The 26,862-nt window shown below is 39.0% G+C and overlaps 1 protein-coding gene across 25 annotated transcripts in view; it reads left to right on the top strand.

Annotated features, from left to right (window-relative positions):
* Positions 1–26,862, top strand: part of LOC128234931 (rho guanine nucleotide exchange factor 12-like) — a 103,615-nt gene that overhangs the window by 20,849 nt on the left and 55,904 nt on the right. For 23 of the 25 annotated variants that reach the window (XM_052949571.1, XM_052949568.1, XM_052949576.1 and 20 more), the window contains 2 exons: positions 16,553–16,683; positions 25,040–25,120. In XM_052949571.1, the coding sequence (XP_052805531.1) occupies positions 16,553–16,683; positions 25,040–25,120 (212 nt within the window). Of the gene's footprint in view, positions 1–8,390; positions 8,533–9,280; positions 9,809–16,552; positions 16,684–25,039; positions 25,121–26,862 lie in introns of those variants that run through there. The other 2 variants (XM_052949579.1, XM_052949578.1) reach the window with 2 other exon arrangements.

The following is a 26,862-nucleotide window of genomic DNA, read 5'->3' as shown; positions in this document are numbered from 1 at the left end:
GGTAGGATGGGTTAACTCGAACCAAATATAATTTTTTTTAGGCCTGGGTTTTATGACTGTTGGTATCAGGTCTTGGTAAAGCCTGTGAATGTAATGATGTTATACAGAACAAAGTGGAATGGATTGGTTTTCTAGCATCCTATATCATTGAAATTGTGCAGGTCTAATTGTGAAATAACTTTTATCTCTGGTTGCCAGCCGGCTAAGAACCCACACATCTATGGGAACCAGAGCAGTGAACATCATTGATGGGAATACAAATATAAGACATCAATGTTCAGTTGGGATAAACAATGATAAAGTATTGTCGAAATCAATTGTTTGAGACTAAACTCCCCGATAAGCAATTGAAAAATCTTCTTATTGATTAGTGTACTTTTGGTTGTTAGAGTTGATCTCCCAGTTTGCTTCAAATTTAATGTCAGAAGAACCCTCAAAAGAGTTTCTACGGCAGTGTGCTTTTGACCCCAATAGTGCCTCAAGAACCAATGGCCAAAATGGTTTCAGCCCTCCAGCTGCCAGGTCAATCACATCCCTGAATATTTTTTTTGTCAAATTGATAATAGTTCCTCACAGCCTGATACAACGTGCCCTTTCACCTGCAGCACCCTGTCAGTTTTGCCGCACCCTGCCCATTGTAAAATCTGGCTAAAACCCTAAGCAAGGGAGTTATGTTTACAAGTCCTAGACCTCTTGGATGAGAGGCAGACTTTTTACACAACCCATTGTTGTAACAGGACTTCTCACAATAACTATGTTTAGGGGAAATTCTTATATTGTTCTTTTGGCTGTTAAAAAAAAAAAAAACATGTTATGTTCAATTTTATTTTTGAACATGTCTAATGATTACCTGGTTTGAGCTTTTGCTAAGTAATGTCACTTTCCTTAGCATAGCATCCATACCTCCAGCTAGGTTGCCTGGTGTCAGTAACTGGAAACATCAGTATTTCCCCTGCATCTTACTTACGGGAGGTTATTCCCTCCACCTAACAGTAAGAATTGATTCTTTACTGCTATTTCAGTTGGCAGATATTTGTTGTTGGAATGCTGAGGTTCTAAATAAGACATTGCATTATGTCTGCCAGTCATACAACGCCTAACTAGTTGTTCTTTATATATATTTTCATCGTTAAAACGGCATTCATTGGATTGTATGTTTTGTTGCAAATATCGCAAGGATTTAAAGAAGTGTTGGTTGTGAAACAGTTATCGTTACGTGGATAACTGTGTTATGTAAGTAGCACAGAATTGCTTAATGCCTGAGGTTGTTTTTTGCATTGTCTTTTGTTGATGAATGAGGGGTAACAGATAAACTAGTAAGTATATGTTCTGTTACCATGGCCATTGTAAAATGACATCTTTTGTTGGTATTATATGCAAGACCTAAAAGAAGTGCTCACTTTCTTAGTGTTTGGTACCAAATGCCTCCATACTAGCCAATGCACTTGTTCAAGCTTTTAAATTAACCCACTCAATGAAACCAATTAATGACTAAATCAAAATTTGGCTGTTATTTTTGTCAGAGGCTTTTTAAATGATAAAATGTGAATTATCCATCATCCCATTGGCTTAAATAATTAGCAGTGATCCCATTGGCAGAAGGAATTATCGGTGATTCCATTGGCTGAAGGAATTATTGGTCATCCAGTTGGCTGAACTAATTAGCAGTGATCCCATTGGCTGAACTAATAAGCGGTGATCCCATTGGCTGAAGGAATTATCCATCATCCCATTGGCTTAAATAATTAGTGGTGATCCCATTGGCAGAAGGAATTTTAGGTGATCTGATTGGCTTAAGGAATTATTGGTCATCCCATTGGCTGAACTAATTAGCAGTGATCCCAATGGGTAAACTAATTAGCATTTATCCCATTGGCAGAAGGAATTTTCGGGGATCCCATTGGCATAAGGAATTATTGGTCATCCCATTGGCGGAATTAATTAGTGGTGATCCCATTGGCTGAACTAATTAGCGTTACCCATTGGCAGAAGGAATTAACGGTGATCCCATTAGCAGAAGGAATTAGCGGTGATCCCATTAGCTGAAGGAATGAGCCTACACACTAAGTAAACATTCAAATCAAATCATTCAATTCAAGAATGAGTATGTTGTAGTTTTCTTATAGATAACTGGTGGCCTCAAATGCTATTGGGCGTGGACACTGTTGCACTCCATTACTGTCAATAAACATGCAATCACAACCTATCTGTGTTAGTGGAGGACCACTTCTAGAATCTACGGCTTCATTCTACAAGGGCTTTATTTTTAACAGGCGTGTATCATATGTTTAATTTACAAGATATTCACTTCCTTTAATCTACTAGTCATTGAGTCTCATCCTCTTTCAAAGTTTTTGTCAAATCTGAAAAAAAAAGATAACTTATGACTTTAGTCTTCAAATTAATGCATGATTTATACAAGGAGAAAATGATACTGCATGTTGTTGCTGAATACACTTGAAATAATTACTTCTTAAATTTATATAAGTATCATTGCTTCCGCGAATGGTCTTTATATTGATAAGATTTGTTTAATCAGGGTGGAATTAATGAAATCAAAATAAGAGTTTCTCCAAGTGTTGTTTGGTTTGGAATGACTTCCACAGTTTATCAATATCTATAAATCTCTCCTCAGTATTGAAGCCACAAAAAACATTCGCCCAACAGCTGCCAATGAAGGTTTTGCCTGCTGGTAAAAAAAATGGTGCTTCTTTCTTGAAAACTCATGGGTTTATGGGGCATATATTTATCTTTGTACATTAAAAATGTTCATCTGTACTTTTTGCAGCACATCTTTGCCATCTATGTGCACCATTAAGGATGCAGACTGTAATTTTCTGTTTGATTTCAAGTGTATGTTCATTTGTTTATGATTTTTGAGATATGCACGAAACATTAATGAACTAAACAGTTATATTCAGGATGTATGCATAAACTTTCCCATTATACTTATTAAATGTACAATGCATTGATGAGACTGAAATAAATCATAAAACTATGAATATCATTAAAGAAATGAGGTAGAAACCAATTGCTCTAATTAACTGGGCTTTTTAAGCAAAAAAGAGGAAAAGGCTCCTTTTCATCATGGAAAATATTAATGCGTAAATGCTTCAAATTGGATAATTTTAACAGTCTCATGTATTTAAATCAATGAACGATTAACATACAATTAAAACAAACACAACTAGTTTTAAATCTGCACAAACATCAAGTCCACAATAAAAAAAACAACAACAGTAAAAAAACAGCAACATGGTAAAGCCAATTTCATGAAAAGGCTCTGATTATTAGCATGAACTTGACAGCTTAAGTTTTGAACATACCAACTAAAATGATTATCTTTAGTGATATTAAAAGGAAAAAGAATGTCTAATTTTAATCTTTTATGTAAGCATCTCTTTCAGTTGTCACAAAAAGCATTTTTCAAATATTTTATTATTTTATATTAAGATGAGCAAAAGGAAGAAAAATCAATGTGGAGGTCTAATGTTAAGTCCGGGTTCGAAGTCTGTGTGGAGGTCTTATGCTGAAGCCAGTATCCAAGTCAGTGTGGAGGTCTTATGCTGAAGCCAGTTTCCAAGTCAGTGTGGAGGTCTTATGCTGTATCCAGTTTCCAAGTCAGTGTGGAGGTCTTATGTTGTAGCCAGTTTCCAAGTCAGTGTGCAGGTCTTATGTTGTAGCCAGTTTCCAAGTCAGTGTGGAGGTCTTAAGTTATAGCCAGTTTCCAAGTCTGTGTGGAGGTCTTATGTTATAGCCAGTTTCCAAGTCGGTGTGGAGGTATTGTGCTGAAGCCAGTTTCCAAATCAGTGTGTAGGTCTCATGTTGTGGCCAGTTTCCAAGTCAGTGTGGAGGTCTAATGCTGAAGCCAGTTTCCAAGTCAGTGTGTAGGTCTCATTATGAAGCCAGTTTCCAAGTCAATAAGGAAGTCTTATGCTGAAGCCAGTTTCCAAGTCAGTGTGAAGGTCTTATGTTGAAGCCAGTTTCCAAGTCAGTGTGAAGGTCTTATGTTGAAGCCAGATTCCAAGTCAGTGTGTAGGTCTTATGTTGAAGTCAGTTTCCAAGTCAGTGTGGAGGTCTTATGCTGAAGCCTGTTTCAAAGTCAGTGTGGAGGTCTTATGCTGGAGCCAGTTTCCAAGTCAGTGTGGAGGTCTTATGTTGTAGCTAGTTTCCAAGTCAGTGTGTAGGTCTTATGTTGAAGTCAGTTTCCAAGTCAGTGTGGAGGTCTTATGCTGAAGCCTGTTTCAAAGTCAGTGTGGAGGTCTTATGCTGGAGCCAGTTTCCAAGTCAGTGTGGAGGTCTTATGCTGAAGCCAGTTTTCAAGTCAGTGTGAAGGTCTTATGCTGTAGCCAGTTTCCAAGTCAGTGTGGAGGTCTTATGCTGAAGCCAGTTTCCAAGTCAGTGTGGAGGTCTTATGCTGAAGCCAGTTTCCAAGTCAGTGTGAAGGTCTAATGTTGTAGCCAGTTTCCAAGTCAGTGTGGAGGTCTAATGTTGAAGCCAGTTTCCAAGTCAGTGTGGAGGTCTTATTCTGAAGCCAGTTTCCAAGTCAGTGTGTAGGTCTCATGATGTAGCCAGTTTTCAAGTCAGTGTGGAGATCTTATACTGAAGCCAGTTTCCTAGTTGGTGTGAAGAACTTATGCTGAAGCCAGTTTCCAAGTCAGTGTGGATGTCGCATTCTGAAGCCAGTTTCCAAGTCAGTGTGGAGGTCTTATGCTGAAGCCAGTTTTCAAGTCAGTGTGGAAGTCTTATGCTGTAGCCAGTTTCCAAGTCAGTATTGAGGTCTCATTCTGAAGCTGGTTTCCAAGTCAGTGTGTAGGTCTCATGATGTAGCCAGTTTTCAAGTCCGTGTGGAGGTCTAATGTTGAAGCCAGTTTCCAAGTCTGTGTGGAGGTCTTATTCTGAAACCAGTTTCCAAGTCAGTGTGGAGGTCTCATGGTGTAGCCAGTTTTCAAGTCGGTGTGGAGATCTTAAACTGAAGCCAGTTTCCTAGTTGGTTTGAAGAACTTATGCTGAAGCCAGTTTCCAAGTCAGTGTGGAGGTCTCATTATGAAGCCAGTTTCCAAGTCAATGTGGAGGTCTAATGCTGAAGCCGGTTTCCAAGTCAGTGTTGAGGTCTTATGCTGTAGCCAGTTTCCAAGTCAGTGTTGAGGTCTCATCTTGAAGCTGGTTTCCAAGTCAGTGTGTAGGTCTCATGTTGAAGCCAGTTTCCAAGTCAGTGTTGAGGTCTAATGCTGAAGCCAGTTTCCAAGTCAGTGTTGAGGTCTAATGCTGAAGCCAGTTTCCAAGTCAGTTTTGAGGTCTCATTCTGAAGCCGGTTTCCAAGTCAGTGTGGAGGTCTAATGTTGAAGCCAGTTTCCAAGTCAGTGTGGAGGTCTAATGTTGAAGCCAGTTTTCAAGTCAGTGTGGAGGTCTCATCTTGAAGCTGGTTTCCAAGTCAGTGTGGAGGTCTAATGTTGAAGCCTGTTTCCAAGTCAGTGTTGAGGTCTAATGCTAAAACCAGTTTCCAAGTCAGTGTGTAGGTCTCATGTTGTAGCCAGTTTTCAAGTCAATGTGTAGGTCTCATGTTGTAGCCAGTTTTCAAATCGGTGTGGAGAACTTATGCTGAAGCCAGTTTCCAAGTCAATGTGGAGGTCTCATTCTGAAACCAGTTTCCAAGTCAATTTGGAGGTCTAATGCTAAAGTCGGTTTCCAAGTCAGTGTGGAGTTCTAATGTTGAAGCCAGTTTCCAAGTCAAGTGTTGAGGTCTCATTCTGATGCCAGTTTCCAAGTCAATGTGGAATACTTATGTTGAAGCCAGTTTCCAAGTCATTGTGGAGGTCTAATGCTGAGGCTGGTTTTCAAGTCAGTGTGGTGGTCTAATGTTGAAGCCAGTTTCAAAGTCAGTGTTGTGGTCTAATGTTGAAGCCAGTTTCCAAGTCAGTGTGGAGGTCTAATGTTGAAGCCAGTTTCCAAGTCAGTATGGTGGTCTAATGTTGAAGCCAGTTTCCAAGTCAGTGTGGAGGTCTAATGTTGAAGCCAGTTCCCAAGTCAGTGTTGAGGTCTAATGTTGAAGCCAGTTTCCAAGTCAGTGTTGAGGTCTAATGTTGAAGCCAGTTTCCAAGTCAGTGTGGAGGTCTAATGTTGAAGCCAGTTTCCAAGTCAGTGTGGAGGTCTCATTCTGAAGCCAGTTTTCAAGTCAGTGTGGAGGTCTTATACTGAAGCCAGTTTTCAAGTCATAGTGGAGGTCTCACACTGTAGCCTGTTTTTAAGTCAGTGTGGAAGTCTTATGCTGCATGAAGCCAGTTTCCAGGTCAGTGTGGAGGTCTCACGCTGTTGCCAGTTTCCAAGTTAGTGTGTAGGTCTTATCCTGCATGAAGCCAGTTTCCAAGTCAGTGTGGAGGTCTCATGTTGTAGCCAGTTTCCAAGTCAGTGTGTAGGTCTCATGCTGTAGCCAGTTTCCAAGTCAGTGTGTAGGTCTTATGCTGTAGCCAGTTTCCAAGTCAGTGTGGAGGTCTTATGCTCCAGAAACCAGTTTCCAAGTCAGTGTGGAGGTTTCATGCTGTAGCCAGTTTCCAAGTCAGTGTGTAGGTCTTATGCTGTAGCCAGTTTCCAAGTCAGTGTGGAGGTCTTATGCTCCAGAAACCAGTTTCCAAGTCAGTGTGGAGGTTTCATGCTGTAGCCAGTTTCCAAGTCAGTGTGGAGGTCTCATGCTGTAGCCAGTTTCCCTGGCAGTGTGACGGTCTTATGCTTAAATGCCAGTTTCCAAGTCAGTGTGAAGGTCCCATGCTTCAGCAAGTTTTTAAGTCAGTGTTGAGGCTTCAAACTGAATCCAGTTTCCAAGATAGCACCAAACACATGTCAATTTGAGTATGTCTTTATGCCAAACCACATTCTTGCACATGGTACAAACCAGTGGCACTTTCCCTCTTAAAGAACATAAAACATTATAGCTGATTGTATTGTAAATGAGAGTTCTTTTAAGTGTTAAGGGAAGCGGTTATGATGAACACTATTGAATGGTGTGTTTACTTTGTTTTAGTTCCATCAAAGAGATCCAAGACCTAAATTTGAAATCTTCTTGATGAATGGTTATGTAATAGATTGCATATGTAGATCTGTTAAAGTGGAAAATGAGGAAAATGGAAGTGTTCTATTCTCAGAGAGGTGGGGAGGCTTAGGTATTTTTCACTTAGATCTACATGCAGAGATTATCAGTTCTGCTTGGCACAAAGCTAGCTACCTGTGAAACTGCTCCAGTAGAATAGTCTGGAAGCCGGGAATATCTCTGGGTAAAAGACTACACAGATACATGGCCATATCGCAAGGCTAATTGCAAGTAATTGTTCAAACATACCCAAGGCAGCTGTGATTTAACAGGATTCATATTATTGCAGTAAGAGTTTCAGAACTAAAGGTACTTGCTTTGTGAAAAAAAGATAGTTACATTGGCTCATAAGGGCTAAGCTCTGTTTGCTGACCGAATGCTGGTGTCATAGGACTTGATAGTGGAAGCCACTCTTAGTTCTTACTGGATTGTTTGGTACTGAATTGGATGGTGTTTTATCATGAAGATTCTTTTGTAGGCTAAAAACCTGGAAATAGATTCAGTTCCTTGTGCTTGTACACCAAGAGTGTGACTCCTGTGCAGTGTTGGAGCAGAAAACTGTGTGTTTAATTCTCATATAAGTTATGCCTGTTATGGGTGAGGAATTTGGTTTTACAGAATGTAAGCTAAGTGCAGTTTATAGTAAAGTTTGGTAAGTGAACTACTTTAACTCTACATTTACCTTGGAGATAAAAGGAGAAAGCGAATAACTGCTGTTTGGATTTTATTAGCCTTCCCTGTTAGATTTTTGTTTTCATTTCTTTTGTGCAATGGTAGTGGACTTTTTGTTTTCTGTGAAAGTGACATTAAACTCTTGACCTACTATTGAATGAATATAGATCTTGAAGGGGTCACTGTAACCCTAAAACCATAGCATGATAAATTGGATACAGAAAAAGGGAGACACTTTGCACCGGACTCTTCAGAGAGGAGAAGACTGGGGGACAGCGCTAACCTTGTTTGGGCGATATTTGTCCTAATAAAGAGACAAGTGACAGAGCTCTTGGAATGGTAACCTCAAGCTCCAGTGAATCCTTCAGGACAGTTCTGGAGTCTTGTATGGCCTTGCTGTAACAAGTGTTTACGAAGGATCAATACTGCCTGGCTCTTGTAGAGGCTGTGCCTGGCATCTCTCACAGATACACAGATTTATTACCGCTTATGGATAATATCACTTATAATAATTGCCTTGGCAATATTAAATTGGCAATATTGCTTCATTTGAGAAACTGAGAAAAACTTATTTGGAATTGTTGAAGGTTTTTATGCTGAATTGTGATATTTATTAAGCTGATGTAAGTTAGGACAGTGTGTTTGGATATACATGGTTTTCTGGTTATCCAAAGTTGATAATATTCTGTTCAGTTCAGTGTTACATGCTCATGTGAATTTATTGGATTAGCATTGGTTATGGGATGGTGAAGATCTGACAAACTTCATAGCCATGTGTAAGTATTGATAAACAATTGAAAATGGTTACTATTCATACCTTAATATTGCTTAGATGTAATCAATTTGAAATAGCTTTAAGGGTAGAAACGCCAAAAGTCTGTCTCTGAAAATAGACTGCTGTCTGAGTCAGATGACACTCGTTGATTAATAATTTGTGTTTTTGAATGTAAAGAAACATTTTTCAGCAGAGGAAGAATCTTACAGTCAATGATTTTTTTAGCTGTTTTTGAAGAAATTGTGATAGCCCTGGTGTGGTAATGCAAAACTTTCAAGCTTGGCTATAACGTTTCAAAAAGTACACATTGAACTTGGTACACATGTTTCCAGAGTCATCGAACGTGCTTGTGAAGCCAGGCCTATCACACTGGCTTTAATAAATGATTAGTAATGCTGTTGTTTTTTTAAACTGAAAATACAACAACAGCAGATCGAGTGTCAGGAACCCGCTTGTGGTACTTCAGTTTAAATAATGCACAGGATTTGCCCAAATAAGGCTGCATCAAAACTCATGGGCAATCATGGGTGATGGGAAAACAGAGACATTGAGTATCAATAGACGAGTGTGTTGTACAACAGCTAGTACAGTGTATGGTATAAAACATCTACTGTACTTGTTACCTAATTGCTGTCGTTTAATTTTCCAAATTCAGTCATGCATTTGTAGGCGTCTCATCATGGTGTTGAAGGATGCATATCAGAGACAAATGTTATCATGCCCCAAGATGGAGATAATTAGTTCTTTGTTATCTACCATAAATTATCGTTGTAAAGCATCGTAAGGATGCTTTGATGTGTTTGCATTTATCTGCTTGTCATTTGCAGTTTCAAGTTGTTATTCCTCTCTCATATAAAACTGTCATGTATAAGTGGTTTAAATATCTGTGTTTTTGAGGCGGTGAATATAGTGAAAGAAATAAATACCGAATAAATGAGTAGTGCTCAGCTGGATAGCTTACTTTAATATCCATTAAAAAAGACTATTTATAGCAAAGAATTTAATATCGGTAAAGAATTTAATATCGGTAGTAAAGTTAAATTCTTTGATTCATTATGTGAACATGTTTGAAAGTTAGTTGCAACAATCAATAATGTGAGGAGACTAGTGAAACGTAATGATAGTATGTCTGAAAGATTGTGATGCATATTACAGTTACTGTACTGCTGTATGCTGGCAGCTAGGCCAAAAACTTGATGGATATTACAGTTATACTGGCAATTAATTTTACATGTAGTGTGTAAATCACTTCAAAATGAGCCGTAAAAGATTTTCAGGTAAATATTCTTGATTACTATACCATACTGAAATATATATATATCAGACTTGCTTCAAACCATCATCAACAACAGCCATCTTTAATGCATTGGCAGTATTTTTTTGCAATAGCATGACAAAATACACAATGAAACAGCATATTTTTCATGGTAAAACACATGTAAGTTTTTAAGAAAATATTTAAAGAGTTATACCCCTCAGCAAAAACATTTCCAAGGTTATGTCCCTCTGCAAAAACATATCTAGAGTTCTGTGACCCATGGCAAAAACATTTCTCAATTTATGCCTCTTGGCAAAAAAAATCCAGAGTTATGCTCCTTGACAAAACATTTCTAGAGTTATACCCTTGGCAAAAAAACATTTCACGAGTTCTGCCCCATGGCTAAAACATCACGAGTTATGTCCCTTGGCAAAAACATATCTAGAGTTCTGCCCTTTGGCCTAAATATCTCTAGAGTTATGCCCCTTGGCTAAACTTTCTTGAGTTATGCCTTTTGGCACAAACTATCTAGAGTTATGACCCTCGGCCTTAACATTTCTGTTGTTATTCTCTTCCGCAAATAACCAAGTTATTTATGGTCTGTTGTTATTCGTGTCTTCCATAATCTGACCAATAAAGATATTTACTGTCTCTTATCTAAGTAAACATTCTGTTCTTTTTTTGTATGAAATTGATTTTAATGGGACTTTGTTATACATACTGATTTCATTACACTGTTTATTTCTCTGTATCTCTATAAAGAAACAATTTATCCAAGACTTGAAAATAAAGACAATAAAAACAGGTAATTGTGCCAGGAAGAAATTATTTTATTGTGCAACTCTCCTAGGTTTTAGAAAGCAAACTCGACAAGTGATAACGTGGAAGATACAAAATATCGTGGAAGATACAAAATATCGGTCAGATGAAACAAAATAAGTGATCTCTTTTTCTTATTACATTGTTTGATCTGCATTTATAAGCATCCGTCCAGTGGTTATCCTGGTGTTTATCTTGGGTATGTTTGTATTTTTTCCCTGCCTCCTCTACCTGAGCAGGAAGCGCAGCATGGAAGTTTAAACAAGCGGCAGGAATCCCAGACAGCTGTCCGGGTTTGTTTGGTACTGGAGAGCTGTTGTGAAGTTTCCATGTTCCGATTTGATTTGAATTGTCTTTTTTCGTTTGGACTGGCTACTGACTACATTTGGACAATTTGCATTTTTGTCGTTGGTAATATCCTGGTCCCTATTTCTTAAGCTTGACAGGCTTAAGTAGCTTATTTCAATTAGCCAAAATACATACTTTAATTAGATTTTGATAGTGAAAATTGGTTAATAGTTCATCATTAATTCATGATCCTGTTACAAAGGACTTTCCAGAAATAGGGGCCTTTTTGTATAATAGTTTAATCTAGTTGTCTTTAAGGTATGTTGTCTCTGTCCTCTTCTGACTAGCATCTAGCTGGATTTGTTTTCTTAGAAATTGTTGGTTAACCGATTGAAGTATTGTTGACCCTTTCTATTGTGTCTCTTTTGCAATTATTGCAGTCTATAACAGGGTACACATGAAATGTTTTGTTAATTTAAAACAAAACACAGAAAATATCTTATGTATCAGGAATGTAGATCAAATGTGTTTACCTTGAAGAAATTGAACAAGCTCTTAAATGAGAGAAGACAGATACTATTGTCAATCATTGCCAAAGAATTCGGTCAATAGTTAATCCCAGTAAAGACCTTCTTAATATGATGATTGAGATGTTTCTTACATGGATAGAGCTGAACTGGTTGGTTACTGGTTGGTTCCCTGTCTGAATTCCACTCATTGGAAAGAAATTGATTTGAGGATCTCAAGTAATCCATTGAAAGTTGGTTTCCACAAGTTTGCCACTGTTTTGCATCAAATGAAGATTGCATCATGATTGTGCAGCTATTGAGATGAGATTCTTGGCTAGATTAGTTGGATTTATTTTGTAGATAAAATGAGCATCAAGTTATTGTGTTGTTTTTGTATCGCCTTTGTAGCATGTCAGAGACATCTTAGGGGATCATACATATGACCAGCGTCATGGTCACCTTAGTTTGCATCCTTGACCTCAGCTGCACACCTGTTTTACGCTTTTTAATTTAGATGTATCTTCTCCATTCTTTACAAAACTTGGCAGCAATGCTTATTGGCGTAAAATCTTGACTGAGTTTGTTACCAGTCAGATCGCTATTGTCACTTTGGAGTTATTGCCCAAGAATTGTCAAAATAATGGCTGCTCCCAACCAGTTTGGTAGATTTTATCAATCGAAACACGACAAGTGGTTTATAAGATGCACAAACTGTGTCTTGTGTATCTTAATAAGTGGTGTTCTATTTTCGGGGATAAGACCAAAATGATCTTCCTGTCCTTTGCAGATATTAGCAACAGCAGTTGTCACAGAAACAGTACTTACTATACCATATACTAATGCCAATTTTTTAGCAATGAAAAGCCTGTCAAGTTTTCAATTATAAACAAACTACTAAGAAAGATAAGGTATGATTATAACTTGATAAGTAGTATGTATCTGCTGATAATTCATATGATATGTGCATAAACATGCTTCAAGTTTCAGGTGAGTCATAACTTATTACTCAACTAGTTATACTTGTCAACAAAACATGTGTGGGAGTTGTTACCAATGTGGAAAACCCCAAAATTTTCGTATAAAGTAATCACTATGTGAATTAAATGCTCGACTCTTTGTTAAATATAATAGATTTCAGTCCCCCATAAATAGAGAGTTATAATTTACTGATTGGGCACAAACCCCCTTGTACCTCTTGTAGTATTGTTACCACATCTGCCAATAATTTTATTGGAATACAAAAATGTAAAGCAATTTGATGAAAAATCTCTTTATATGTTCTTCCTTTGAAACAAGCATTGCGCAGATATTTCATTTGCTGAAAGTTTAAAAAAAAATCTGGGCGAGAGAGATACCCATCAGAATTTGAGGGAGAGAGAATGTAAGGCAGATGTAAAGTACAGTTGATATCTTATCGGCACCAACAGGTGTGTACATTGATACAGGGAGCATTATTATTGGCTGGGGCACAATTCAGGGTCATAGAAACATAATAAAACAAGGTAGCAGGTCACCACCTCTCATGGGTAAGGCACAAGGGGTCATGGGGCTGTGTCCTTTTAAGAAGCCAGTGGAAATAATCATCATAAAGAGTTGCCTATCCTGATGTGTGGATATTTATTATGGTTCTCAAGTGCAAAAGTAATTGCAACACGCTGACAGCCTTAGGTTTATTACAGTATTTTGTTTAAACTTTTTGCCACAGTGTAAATATTGCAATGCAAACCATGGAACTGCAGATACACACCCTTTCGCAGTTACACACCCTGTCGTGGTGGAAAGAAAACTAGAAAAGAGGGTTCAGGTTAACTGCATCAAAATTGAAATGGTCAAATGAGGTTTGCTGAATGAGACTTGGGTCCAAATGACCTTGAATAACTAAGTCATTTTGACTTGATTGTCAAAGCCCATCCTCCAGTAATGTCCAAGGTCAAATGGGAGCCATATATAATTAAGGCAACACAGTTAATTGGTTCATCCTCTTGGGTAACAATAATTTTAGTTCTAAGCTCAGGACATGGGCACTTCCTCTTGTTTTCCTGACATTTACATTTGTTAGGAGATGGATTTAGTATCAGACAATCATGTAAACAACGGCACCCAATGTCATTGACCAAATTGCAACAATTCTAGACTTTTGACCTGTGCTTACAATGCGGAAATATACACAAGGAATATGCAAGGAACTACAGAAATTCTTCATGAATCTCTGTTAATCTTAATTGGCCATCTTCCTGTTTACAAGTGGCCATTCAGAGTTTGCAAAGGGTATTGTTTACTTTGGTTTGTCTCAGTAATATTCGTTCATGGTTCTCTGAGAAAGCCACACTCCTCCCTTCATTGTGTAGCTGTGCTTTAAAAAAAACTGGGATAACTGGAGTTGTTTTTCATTGCAGATTTGTTACATGTGTGATGTGATTTTTGGGGTGGAATTTTGCTCCATATTTTTGCATTTATTAAATTGAATTTGCCTCATTTATTTTAGCCTTCTTTCATCATGAATGAGTTCACTGTACTGGGGGAGTAATTTTCTGAGAAGTGAATGAAAGTTGAAAGGGAATATTCCATTTGTTATTCAATGAGGCAATGGCATTTGTTAGTGGAAATAGGTGAACAGTTACATTTTCGGAACTCTTTTGTTGCCATATATCATCATGCCTGTGTTAATGTCCTAATTAAAGGATTGAAAAGAAATTACCAAACTATAATTTGCAACATAAAGTGGAACATTGCAGAATGTGCATTAAAGCGAAATATTTGGGACTCTTAAAGCTCTTAAAATACTTGAACAAGTTCTGATCATCACCAATTAATGTTTTGATTGAAAAAAGTGACGCAGGTTTTTCCAGGAATGTTTAAAATTTTCATGGAAGACATTTGGCTGAACTGAGGTGTGAAGAATCCTCATGGGAATGTGTGCATTGAAGAGTGGGGGAGGGCATAAACCAGCACGGGGCGTTGGGTCTGGCTCTCTGGCATATGGTTTATAGGGGCAATAAAACTCCCCTGTGCCATGTATGTTCACCTTTTGTATTGGTTTGATTAGTTCTTGACTAATGCCAGGTTTGTTTGTTTATTTGTTGATACCCTGATTCAGCAATACATGAATAACTGCTTGGTGTTTTGACCCTGGAACTGTTGTAGTGTTCATGAATAACTGCTTGGTGTTTTGACCCTGGAACTGTTGTAGTGTTCATGAATAACTGCTTGGTGTTTTGACCCTGGAACTGTTTTAGTGTTCATCAATATACACAAATTTGTTTGTAACTGAATAACAGGTAAGCATAAAGATGAATATTTCTGATCAATGACGTTGGAACATTTTTTTAGCCTACTTGTCTGTGTTATATGTAAATAGTTGGTGAAACCATGAAAGCATTTACTGTAATTGTTGTGCAATACTGTCTCAAGGTCCTTAATGTCTTTAATTTGTTGGCACATCCATTATCTGTTAGATTTGTGAATATTCTGGCGGCATGTAGCTGTTTACAGTTCTATTCTAGGCAGAGCTGGTCATTACCTGCTACTTAGGATGCTAAATGGGGCTTACAGATTGAGCTTTAATCACCTATTGTCAGACTGGGTAGGTGGGGCTGTGCCTGTGTCATGTTATGCAACAAAACCTGATAGAATGCTGGCTGCATCTCATGATGCTGGATGCATGTAAAACTTCCATGTTCTTCAGAGAAAAGAACCAGCTCTTGTCCTGTTAAAATGACATGAAAAGTGAAAGCTTTTTTACCAGGTCTGACAGTGAGGCAATGGTCAAGGTTCAATTTTATTGGACATAAAACAGAATACTGACATTGACCAGAAGGTCTGACAGTGAGGCAATGTTCAAGATTCAGCTTTTTTAGACAAAACAGATTACCAACATTGACCAGATGGTCTGACAGTGCAGCAATGGTCAAGATTCAGCTTTTGGACAAAACAGATTACTGACATTGACCAGAAGGTCTGACAGTGAGGCAATGGTCAAGATTCAGCTTATGGACAAAACAGATAAAAGCCATTGACCAGAACATCTGACAGTGAGGCAGTGTCATTTGCTGACATTGACCAGAACGTCTGACAGCGAAGCAATGGTCACTGACCAGAAATGTTTCTGACATAAGGTGACCTGATCTGAGACTAACCAGGATGTCTATTCCAATATCTAAAATATATGTATGATTATTTCTAGGAAATTCTAGAACATCAGTACTCAATATATGATGACCTGTTTATTGTCAGATTTGTATGAGTTTGGAACAATTTATTGGAGCCTAGATGTGCCATAATGTCTGCATAATCGGTGTGGTTAGTTGTTATGGCACAAGAAATAACCAGTGAGAGACTTGTTTTGATGTGCCTAATTAACTCCATGTCTGTCTAAACATGCTCTTCATTGAATGGAAACTGTGTTTTATTGTAGCCTTTGCCTTCTGACCAAACAGTTTCCAAGAAAACACCTTGTTCTTGTCCAGAAAACTAGGTTAACAGTTACATGAAGGTGTGAAAATATTATGAAAAGGTGTAGTTTTTAAGTAGTCCTCAGTATGAGTTAAGTGTTGAACAAGGATAAGCCTTAGTAACAATTGTGTTTACTGAGACATGAAGCATGTAAATGATTTAAATGAACCAAATTTCTTAATGTGTTTTGCATATATTTTATGCAAATCGTGATGAATTATGCCTATAAATTTCTATAAAATGATTGTTGTTTAAAGCATTTTCAAATGATCTATGTTATTTTTGTTGGAAAGTAAATTTAGAACATAAGTTCACTGATGGTACATTATGGTGACTATCGTTTTGGTAGGGTGTATAACTTGGTCTTGTTAGAGCAGTATCTGTCAAAACATTAGTATCACAACATTTACGTCTTTATTATTAAATCACCTTGGATAATGTCAATCATAGTGATAGGCTTGATAGCCCTTGTTGTAGCTGAATGCACATCTCCAGTTGCAAGTATAAAACATCCTTTGTATTTTGATGGTGGATGCAATGAATAAATTAAGAATTAATTTAAATTCAAAATTTCAACAGATGTAGCATAGAATATATGAACAGTAATAACAAGAATAAAGTTTGATACTCAGACACATGTTATATTTGTTTAAGTCCTAAGTTGTGTATAACCTCATGTGTTTTTCTTTTTCCAGCTGGTTCATACGTGGCGTTAACGTTACTGGGGAAGCCATCCACGTCACAACCGAGCCACTCTCGGGAATCACTCATAGAGCATCGAGAACATCCAAATAGGGACTCCATATCCATACCGCAACCTGTTGATGTGAGTAATGGAAGATTGATTACAATTGATTGAAATGAAGAGTTACTTTATATGAATTTCATCATAATGATTAACAGTTATTACAACAGGTGTCCCTGCAGTTGCTCACATCCAAACAAACCCATATGTGAAGTAAGGCCAATCAGACATGTTAACTGTCTAAATGACAACACCCACATCTGAAGTAAGGTCCACCACTCTTGCTGTAATGTTCACATGTTAAGTCTGAATGACAACACCCACATGTGAAGTAAGGCCCAGCACTCTTGCTGTAATATCCACATGTTAACTGTCTAAATGGTAACACCCACATGTGAAGTAAGGTCCACCACTCTTGCTGTAATACACATGTTAACTGTCTGAATGGCAACACCCACATCTGAAGTAAGGTCCACCACTCTTGCTGTAATGTACACATGTTAACTGTGTGAATGGCAACACCCACATGTGAAGTAAGGTCCACCACTCTTGCTGTAATATACACATGTTAACTGTCTAAATGGCAACACCCACATCTGAAGTAAGGTCCACCACTCTAGCTTTAATATACACATGTTAACTGTGTGAATGGCAACACCCACATCTGAAGTAAGGTCCACCACTCTTGCTGTAATTTACTGTTAACTGTGTGAATGGCAACACCCACATGTGAAGTAAGGCCCAGCACTCTTGCTGTAATATACACGTGTTAAGTCTGAATGACAACACCCACATGTGAAGTAAGGCCCAGCACTCTTGCTGTAATATCCACATGTTAACTTTCTGAATGGCAACACCCACATGTGAAGTAAGGCCCATCACTCAAGCTTTAATATACACATGTTAACTGTGTGAATGGCAACACCCACATGTGAAGTAAGGCCCATCACTCTAGCTTTAATATACACATGTTTGCTTTGTGAATGGCAACACCCTCATGTGAAGTAAGGCCCAGCACTCTTGCTGTAATATACATATGTTAACTGTCTGAATGGCAACACCCACATGTGAAGTAAGGCCCAGCACTCTTGCTGTAATATACACGTGTTAAGTCTGAATGACAACACCCACATGCGAAGTAAGGCCCAGCACTCTTGCTGTAATATCCACATGTTAACTGTGTGAATGGCAACACCCACATGTGAAGTAAGGCCCATCACTCTTGCTGTAATATACACATGTTAACTGTTTGAATGGCAACACCCACATGTGAAGTAAGGCCCATCACTCTAGCTTTAATATACACATGTTTACTTTGTGAATGGCAACACCCTCATGTGAAGTAAGGCCCAGCACTCTTGCTGTAATATCCACATGTTAACTGTGTGAATGGCAACACCCACATGTGAAGTAAGGCCCAGCACTCTTGCTGTAATATCCACATGTTAACTTTCTGAATGGCAACACCCACATGTGAAGTAAGGCCCATCACTCTAGCTTTAATATCCACATGTTAACTGTGTGAATGGCAACACCCACATGTGAAGCAAGGCCCATCACTCTAGCTTTAATATCCACATGTTAACTGTGTGAATGGCAACACCCACATGTGAAGTATTTAAGGCCCATCACTCTAGCTTTAATATCCACATGTTAACTGTGTGAATGGCAACACCCACATGTGAAGCAAGGCCCAGCACTCTTGCTGTAATATCCACATGTTAACTGTGTGAATGGCAACACCCACATGCGAAGTAAGGCCCAGCACTCTTGCTGTAATATCCACATGTTAACTGTCTGAATGGCAACACCCACATGCGAAGTAAGGCCCAGCACTCTTGCTGTAATATCCACATGTTAACTGTGTGAATGGCAACACCCACATGTGAATTAAGGCCCAGCACTCTTGCTGTAATATACACATGTTAACTGTGTGAATTTAACTGTGTGAATGGCAACACCCACATATGAAGTAAGGCCCAGCACTCTTGCTGTAAGATACACATGTTAACTGTGTGAATGGCAACACCCACATGCGAAGTAAGGCCCAGCACTCTTGCTGTAATATACACATGTTAACTGTGTGAATGGCAACACCCACATGCGAAGTAAGGCCCATCACTTTAGCTTTAATATCCACATGTTAACTGTGTGAATGGCAACACCCACATGTGAAGTAAGGCCCATCACTCTTGCTGTAATATACAAATGTTAACTGTCTGAATGGCAACACCCACATGTGAAGTAAGTCCCATCACTCTAGCTTTAATATCCACATGTTAACTGTGTGAATGGCAACACCCACATGTGAAGTAAGGCCCATCACTCTAGCTTTAATATACAAATGTTAACTGTCTGAATGGCAACACCCACATATAAAGTAAGGCCCAGCACTCTTGCTGTAATATACAAATGTTAACTGTCTGAATGGCAACACCCACATATAAAGTAAGGCCCAGCACTCTAGCTTTAATATACAATTGTTAACTGTCTGAATGGCAACACCCACATATAAAGTAAGGCCCAGCACTCTAGCTTTAATATACAAATGTTAACTGTCTGAATGGCAACACCCACATATAAAGTAAGGCCCAGCACTCTAGCTTTAATATACAAATGTTAACTGTCTGAATGGCAACACCCACATATAAAGTAAGGCCCAGCACTCTAGCTTTAATATACAAATGTTAACTGTCTGAATGGCAACACCCACATATAAAGTAAGGCCCAGCACTCTAGCTTTAATATACAAATGTTAACTGTCTGAATGGCAACACCCACATATAAAGTAAGGCCCAGCACTCTAGCTTTAATATACAAATGTTAACTGTCTGAATGGCAACACCCACATATAAAGTAAGGCCCAGCACTCTAGCTTTAATATACAAATGTTAACTGTCTGAATGGCAACACCCACATGCAAAGTAAGGCCCAGCACTCTTGCTGTAATATCCACATGTTAACTGTGTGAATGGCAACACCCACATGTGAAGTAAGGCCCAGCACTCTTGCTGTAATATACACATGTTAACTGTGTGAATGGCAACACCCACATATGAAGTAAGGCACAGCACTCTTGCTGTAAGATACACATGTTAACTGTGTGAATGGCAACACCCACATGTGAAGTAAGGCCCAGCACTCTTGCTGTAATATACACATGTTAACTGTGTGAATGGCAACACCCACATGCGAAGTAAGGCCCATCACTTTAGCTTTAATATCCACATGTTTACTGTGTGAATGGCAACACCCACATGTGAAGTAAGGCCCATCACTCTTGCTGTAATATACAAATGTTAACTGTCTGAATGGCAACACCCACATGTGAAGTAAGTCCCATCACTCTAGCTTTAATATCCACATGTTAACTGTGTGAATGGCAACACCCACATGTGAAGTAAGGCCCATCACTCTAGCTTTAATATACAAATGTTAACTGTCTGAATGGCAACACCCACATATAAAGTAAGGCCCAGCACTCTTGCTGTAATATACAAATGTTAACTGTCTGAATGGCAACACCCACATATAAAGTAAGGCCCAGCACTCTTGCTGTAATATACAAATGTTAACTGTCTGAATGGCAACACCCACATATAAAGTAAGGCCCAGCACTCTTGCTGTAATATACAAATGTTAACTGTCTGAATGGCAACACCCACATCTGAAGTAAGGTCCACCACTCTTGCTGTAATATACAAATGTTAACTGTCTGAATGGCAACACCCACATGTGAAGTAAGGCCCAGCACTCTTGCTGTAATATCCGCATGTTAACTGTCTGAATGGCAACACCCACATGTGAAGTAAGGCCCAGCACTCTTGCTGTAATATACACATGTTAACTGTGTGAATGGCAACACCCACATGTGAAGTAAGGCCCAGCACTCTAGCTTTAATATACAGATGTTAACTGTCTGAATGGCAACACCCACATGTGAAGTAAGGCCCAGCACTCAAGCTTTAATATCCACATGTTAACTGTGTGAATGGCAACACCCACATGTGAAGTAAGGCCCAGCACTCTTGCTGTAATATCCACATGTTAACTGTCTGAATGGCAACACCCACATGTGAAGTAAGGCCCAGCACTCTTGCTGTAATATACACATGTTAATTGTGTGAATGGCAACACCCACATGTGAAGTAAGGCCCAGCACTCTAGCTTTAATATACAGATGTTAACTGTCTGAATGGCAACACCCACATGTGAAGTAAGGCCCATCACTCTAGCTTTAATATACAAATGTTAACTGTCTGAATGGCAACACCCACATATAAAGTAAGGCCCAGCACTCTTGCTGTAATATACAAATGTTAACTGTCTGAATGGCAACACCCACATATAAAGTAAGGCCCAGCACTCTTGCTGTAATATACAAATGTTAACTGTCTGAATGGCAACACCCACATATAAAGTAAGGCCCAGCACTCTTGCTGTAATATACAAATGTTAACTGTCTGAATGGCAACACCCACATCTGAAGTAAGGTCCACCACTCTTGCTGTAATATACAAATGTTAACTGTCTGAATGGCAACACCCACATGTGAAGTAAGGCCCAGCACTCTTGCTGTAATATCCACATGTTAACTGTCTGAATGGCAAGACCCACATATAAAGTAAGGCCCAGCACTCTTGCTGTAATATACAAATGTTAACTGTCTGAATGGCAACACCCACATATAAAGTAAGGCCCAGCACTCTTGCTGTAATATACAAATGTTAACTGTCTGAATGGCAACACCCACATCTGAAGTAAGGTCCACCACTCTTGCTGTAATATACAAATGTTAACTGTCTGAATGGCAACACCCACATGTGAAGTAAGGCCCAGCACTCTTGCTGTAATATCCGCATGTTAACTGTCTAAATGGCAACACCCACATGTGAAGTAAGGCCCAGCACTCTTGCTGTAATATACACATGTTAACTGTGTGAATGGCAACACCCACATGTGAAGTAAGGCCCAGCACTCTAGCTTTAATATACAGATGTTAACTGTCTGAATGGCAACACCCACATGTGAAGTAAGGCCCAGCACTCTAGCTTTAATATCCACATGTTAACTGTGTGAATGGCAACACCCACATGTGAAGTAAGGCCCAGCACTCTTGCTGTAATATCCACATGTTAACTGTCTGAATGGCAACACCCACATGTGAAGTAAGGCCCAGCACTCTTGCTGTAATATACACATGTTAATTGTGTGAATGGCAACACCCACATGTGAAGTAAGGCCCAGCACTCTAGCTTTAATATACAGATGTTAACTGTCTGAATGGCAACACCCACATGTGAAGTAAGGCCCATCACTCTAGCTTTAATATACAAATGTTAACTGTCTGAATGGCAACACCCACATATAAAGTAAGGCCCAGCACTCTTGCTGTAATATACAAATGTTAACTGTCTGAATGGCAACACCCACATATAAAGTAAGGCCCAGCACTCTTGCTGTAATATACAAATGTTAACTGTCTGAATGGCAACACCCACATATAAAGTAAGGCCCAGCACTCTTGCTGTAATATACAAATGTTAACTGTCTGAATGGCAACACCCACATCTGAAGTAAGGTCCACCACTCTTGCTGTAATATACAAATGTTAACTGTCTGAATGGCAACACCCACATGTGAAGTAAGGCCCAGCACTCTTGCTGTAATATACACATGTTAACTGTGTGAATGGCAACACCCACATGTGAAGTAAGGCCCAGCACTCTTGCTGTTATATACACATGTTAACTGTGTGAATGGCAACACCCACATGTGAAGTAAGGCCCAGCACTCTAGCTTTAATATACAGATGTTAACTGTCTGAATGGCAACACCCACATGTGAAGTAAGGCCCAGCACTCTAGCTTTAATATACAGATGTTAACTGTCTGAATGGCAACACCCACATGTGAAGTAAGGCCCAGCACTCTTGCTGTAATATCCACATGTTAACTGTCTGAATGGCAACACCCACATGTGAAGTAAGGCCCAGCACTCTTGCTGTAATATACACATGTTAATTGTGTGAATGGCAACACCCACATGTGAAGTAAGGCCCATCACTCTAGCTTTAATATACAGATGTTAACTGTCTGAATGGCAACACCCACATGTGAAGTAAGGCCCAGCACTCTTGCTGTAATATTTTGGTTGAGTTAATTTGCCCTTTGATTAACATTCTTCTATGCCAACTTATTTTGGCATTAATATTAGTACATTTTGTACATGGCGCCACGCAATTAAGTTCAATTCAGTTGATTTCACAGGTCGTTCACCAAGTTTATAGTAACGCACCCATTCTGACCTAACTTCATGTTCATATTTTGATAGTTTGAGAAACCAGCAAGTGCAAAACTATTCAGAGAGATGAATGAATTTCCTTGATAAGTTATAATTGTTCTGTAATTGTTCAGACATGTGTTGGTTGTTTTGGTGCTAATGTAATTAGTCTGTAATAAAGTAATGGGTGCAGAAATAAATCTTGGTTTTGGAAGGGGGTGAAATATAATGTATTGAGATGTTAGAGTTAATATGCGCCATGTAGGCTCAATCTTGTAATCTTGGATCTTGTCTTAGGTATTAAAAAGATGTTGCTTCTGGCAGTAGAATCTTCAGTTTGTAATTTATTTGATAGTCTCTGGTTGATGTTTTTTTTGACAAATCCACACAATGTAATGGCTGAGGACAGTTTAGTTTAGGACAGTTATGGCTCTCTGTTACTGTTTATGATGTTAGTGGAGTAGGACCAGCTGCAGAGGAATAGTTTCATGATTTGTGAGCCAGGCTTTAAGGTCATTGTTTTAAAACACTAGATTCAGGTGCATTCACAGAAACATCATAATAATGTTAGTAACAATTGGCATGATATTATGTGAGTTATGGTTTCAATTGAGTGGAATACATACATGGAACAATCCTTTTTAATCATTTTCAGAAGCATCAAGTAAGTTTGAGTAATTGAATGTTACAAATAATCTTCATCGTAACACTTTCATGCTAATGTTTTAAAGACATCTCAAAATGTAGTTGTTCCCTAATACTGTTTGTGAAATGACTCATGTACATTGTTCATTCCTATCTAATCATACCTCTCCCTCCTTGCTTCTAACACTCTTGAGATAAAAGGAAAACTATTATATACTATTGTATCTTTGTAATATTGTATTGCCTAAACTTATCTGTTGAACTGATTTATGTGTTGAGTGTTGGTGACATCGCATGGGGCTCAATGGAATTGCCAATTTGGCCATGTTTTAAAGTGTGTGTGGCATCACATGGGGCTCCATGGAATTGCCAATTTGGCCATTGTGTTTAAGTGTGCCTGGCATCACATGGGGCTCCATGGAATTGTGAAATTGGCCATGTGTTTAAGTGTGCTTGGCATCACATGGGGCTCCATGGAATAGGCCATTGTGTAAAGTGTGTGTGGCATCACATGGGGCTCCATGGAATTGCCAATTTGGTCGTTGTGTTACAGATCACATAAGTGCAACAAAAAAGAAATCCAATCCTCAATTCATATTTATAAATTTAAACCCTGAGCTTTGTTAACCTGTTATTTGCTTTAAAGAACATTTCTCAGAAAGAAAGAAAAGATGTCTTGAATAAACTTTAAAAGTCTTTTGAATTCTTGATTTAATCACTGGGATTTTGTCTTCTTTTATTTTCTGTTTTCAAACATCAAGCATTTTATCAAGAAATCTTTCAAATAAAAGGCAGTGATCCTCAAAAGTGGTGATCAATTTCCTGTAGTGAGCTAGTCTGTGTGTTTCTGTGGGCTTACAGAATTGTAAACCAATCTGATGCTATCTCTACAGATCACCATGGCTTTCCTGGAAAAGGCTAATCAAGAACTTGTCAAAATTACTGCAGGTTCATATAATCTGAAAACAATCATACAACAAAAACTCTTCATACATTCTACTGCATTTGATACTGTATCTAGTCAAATATTTCCAAATTCCTCAAAGCTTATGCAACAATCTCTAAGGTATTGCTCACATGTTTACATATTCTTGCTCTATCATGTGTTTCTTTTCATATATTTTCTGAAGCATGTGCTAAGTAACTTCGTTCCAAGATAAAATGTTTTATATGGATAAAAACATCGTAATCACACTGAATGTGTAACAATTACAGATGAGAATAAATTATTAAAGAAATAAAATTATACAATTATATTTAAAACCACATGTTGTTGTTGAATACAACATCAACTGTAAATAAAGATGTTTGTCACTTCCAGACCTACGTTCTAATATAACGAAAAGATGTGATCAGAAATATTATCGAACTTCTTGACTGCATCTCCCGTGAAGATCAACACATTATTAGAAGATCAACATCTAATGAACACAATGGTATTGTAGATATATGGAAGATATAAACATGATGTTTAGATACTGTTCTCACTCTTAAGCTTGTGTTCTTGCAGGCCCAAAAGGACAGGGAGTTACAGCAACAGAAATTAAAGACTCTTAATGCCATGTATGATGCCACCCATGAGGGGTATGAGGTAAGTTGTCGTTATCTACTATAAATGGAAGTCTAGATCTGCCCTTTAAAATTGACATCTAAACTGTGCATGACCAACTTGAAGTACATTGATTTCCACCTCAGTGTGACTGGTCGAGTGATTGAGTTGTCCGCCTTGCAATCAAAAGGTGGGTTAGATTTCCACGAAAGTGAGAGTGGGTTAGTGGTATAATTGTCAGCCTTTACCCTAGAGATTGTGGGTTTGACCTTAACAGGGGCTGAGAGTAGATAAGCGGTATAATTGTCAGCCTTTACCCTAGAGATTGTGGGTTTGACCTTAACAGGGGCTGAGAGTAGATAAGCGGTATAATTGTCAGCCTTTACCCTAGAGATTGTGGGTTTGACCTTAACAGGGGCTGAGAGTGGATAAGCGGTATAATTGTCAGCCTTTACCCTAGAGGTTGTGGGTTTGACCTTAACAGGGGCTGAGAGTAGATAAGCGGTATAATTGTCTGCCTTTACCCTAGAGATTGTGGGTTTGACCTTAACAGGGGCTGAGAGTGGATAAGCGGTATAATTGTCAGCCTTTACCCTAGAGATTGTGGGTTTGACCTTAACAGGGGCTGAGAGTAGATAAGCGGTATAATTGTCAGCCTTTACCCTAGAGATTGTGGGTTTGACCTTAACAGGGGCTGAGAGTAGATAAGCGGTATAATTGTCTGCCTTTACCCTAGAGGTTGTGGGTTTGACTTCACCAGGGGCTGAGAGTGGATAAGCGGTATAATTGTCAGCCTTTACCCTAGAGATTGTGGGTTTGACTTCACCAGGGGCTGAGAGTAGATAAGCGGTATAATTGTCAGCCTTTACCCTAGAGATTGTGGGTTTGACCTTAACAGGGGCTGAGAGTGGATAAGCGGTATAATTGTCAGCCTTTACCCTAGAGATTGTGGGTTTGACTTCACCAGGGGCTGAGAGTGGATAAGCGGTATAATTGTCTGCCTTTACCCTAGAGGTTGTGGGTTTGACCTTAACAGGGGCTGAGAGTGGATAAGCGGTATAATTGTCAGCCTTTACCCTCGAGGTTGTGGGTTTGACTTCACCAGGGGCTGAGAGTGGATAAGCAGTATAATTGTCAGCCTTTACCCTAGAGATTGTGGGTTTGACTACACCAGGGGCTGAGAGTGGATAAGCGGTATAATTGTCAGCCTTTACCCTAGAGGTTGTGGGTTTGACTACACCAGGGGCTGAGAGTGGATAAGCGGTATAATTGTCAGCCTTTACCCTCGAGGTTGTGGGTTTGACTTCACCAGGGGCTGAGAGTGGATAAGCGGTATAATTGTCAGCCTTTACCCTAGAGATTGTGGGTTTGACCTTACCAGGGGCTGAGAGTAGATAAGCGGTATAATTGTCAGCCTTTACCCTAGAGATTGTGGGTTTGACCTTACCAGGGGCTGAGAGTGGATAAGCGGTATAATTGTCAGCCTTTACCCTAGAGGTTGTGGGTTTGACTTCACCAGGGGCTGAGAGTGGATAAGCGGTATAATTGTCAGCCTTTACCCTAGAAGTTGTGGGTTTGACCTTAACAGGAGCTGAGAGTGGATAAGCGGTATAATTGTCAGCCTTTACCCTAGAGATTGTGGGTTTGACCTTAACAGGGGCTGAGAGTGGATAAGCGGTATAATTGTCTGCCTTTACCCTAGAGATTGTGGGTTTGACCTTAACAGGGGCTGAGAGTAGATAAGCGGTATAATTGTCAGCCTTTACCCTAGAGGTTGTGGGTTT

The sequence above is a fragment of the Mya arenaria genome, chromosome 5 (genome assembly GCF_026914265.1).
Source record: "Mya arenaria isolate MELC-2E11 chromosome 5, ASM2691426v1".
In the NCBI taxonomy this organism is placed as follows: Eukaryota; Metazoa; Mollusca; class Bivalvia; order Myida; family Myidae; genus Mya; species Mya arenaria.
The sequence above is the reverse complement of the archived record's forward strand: the minus strand, read 5'-3'. Positions and strand labels throughout refer to the sequence as shown.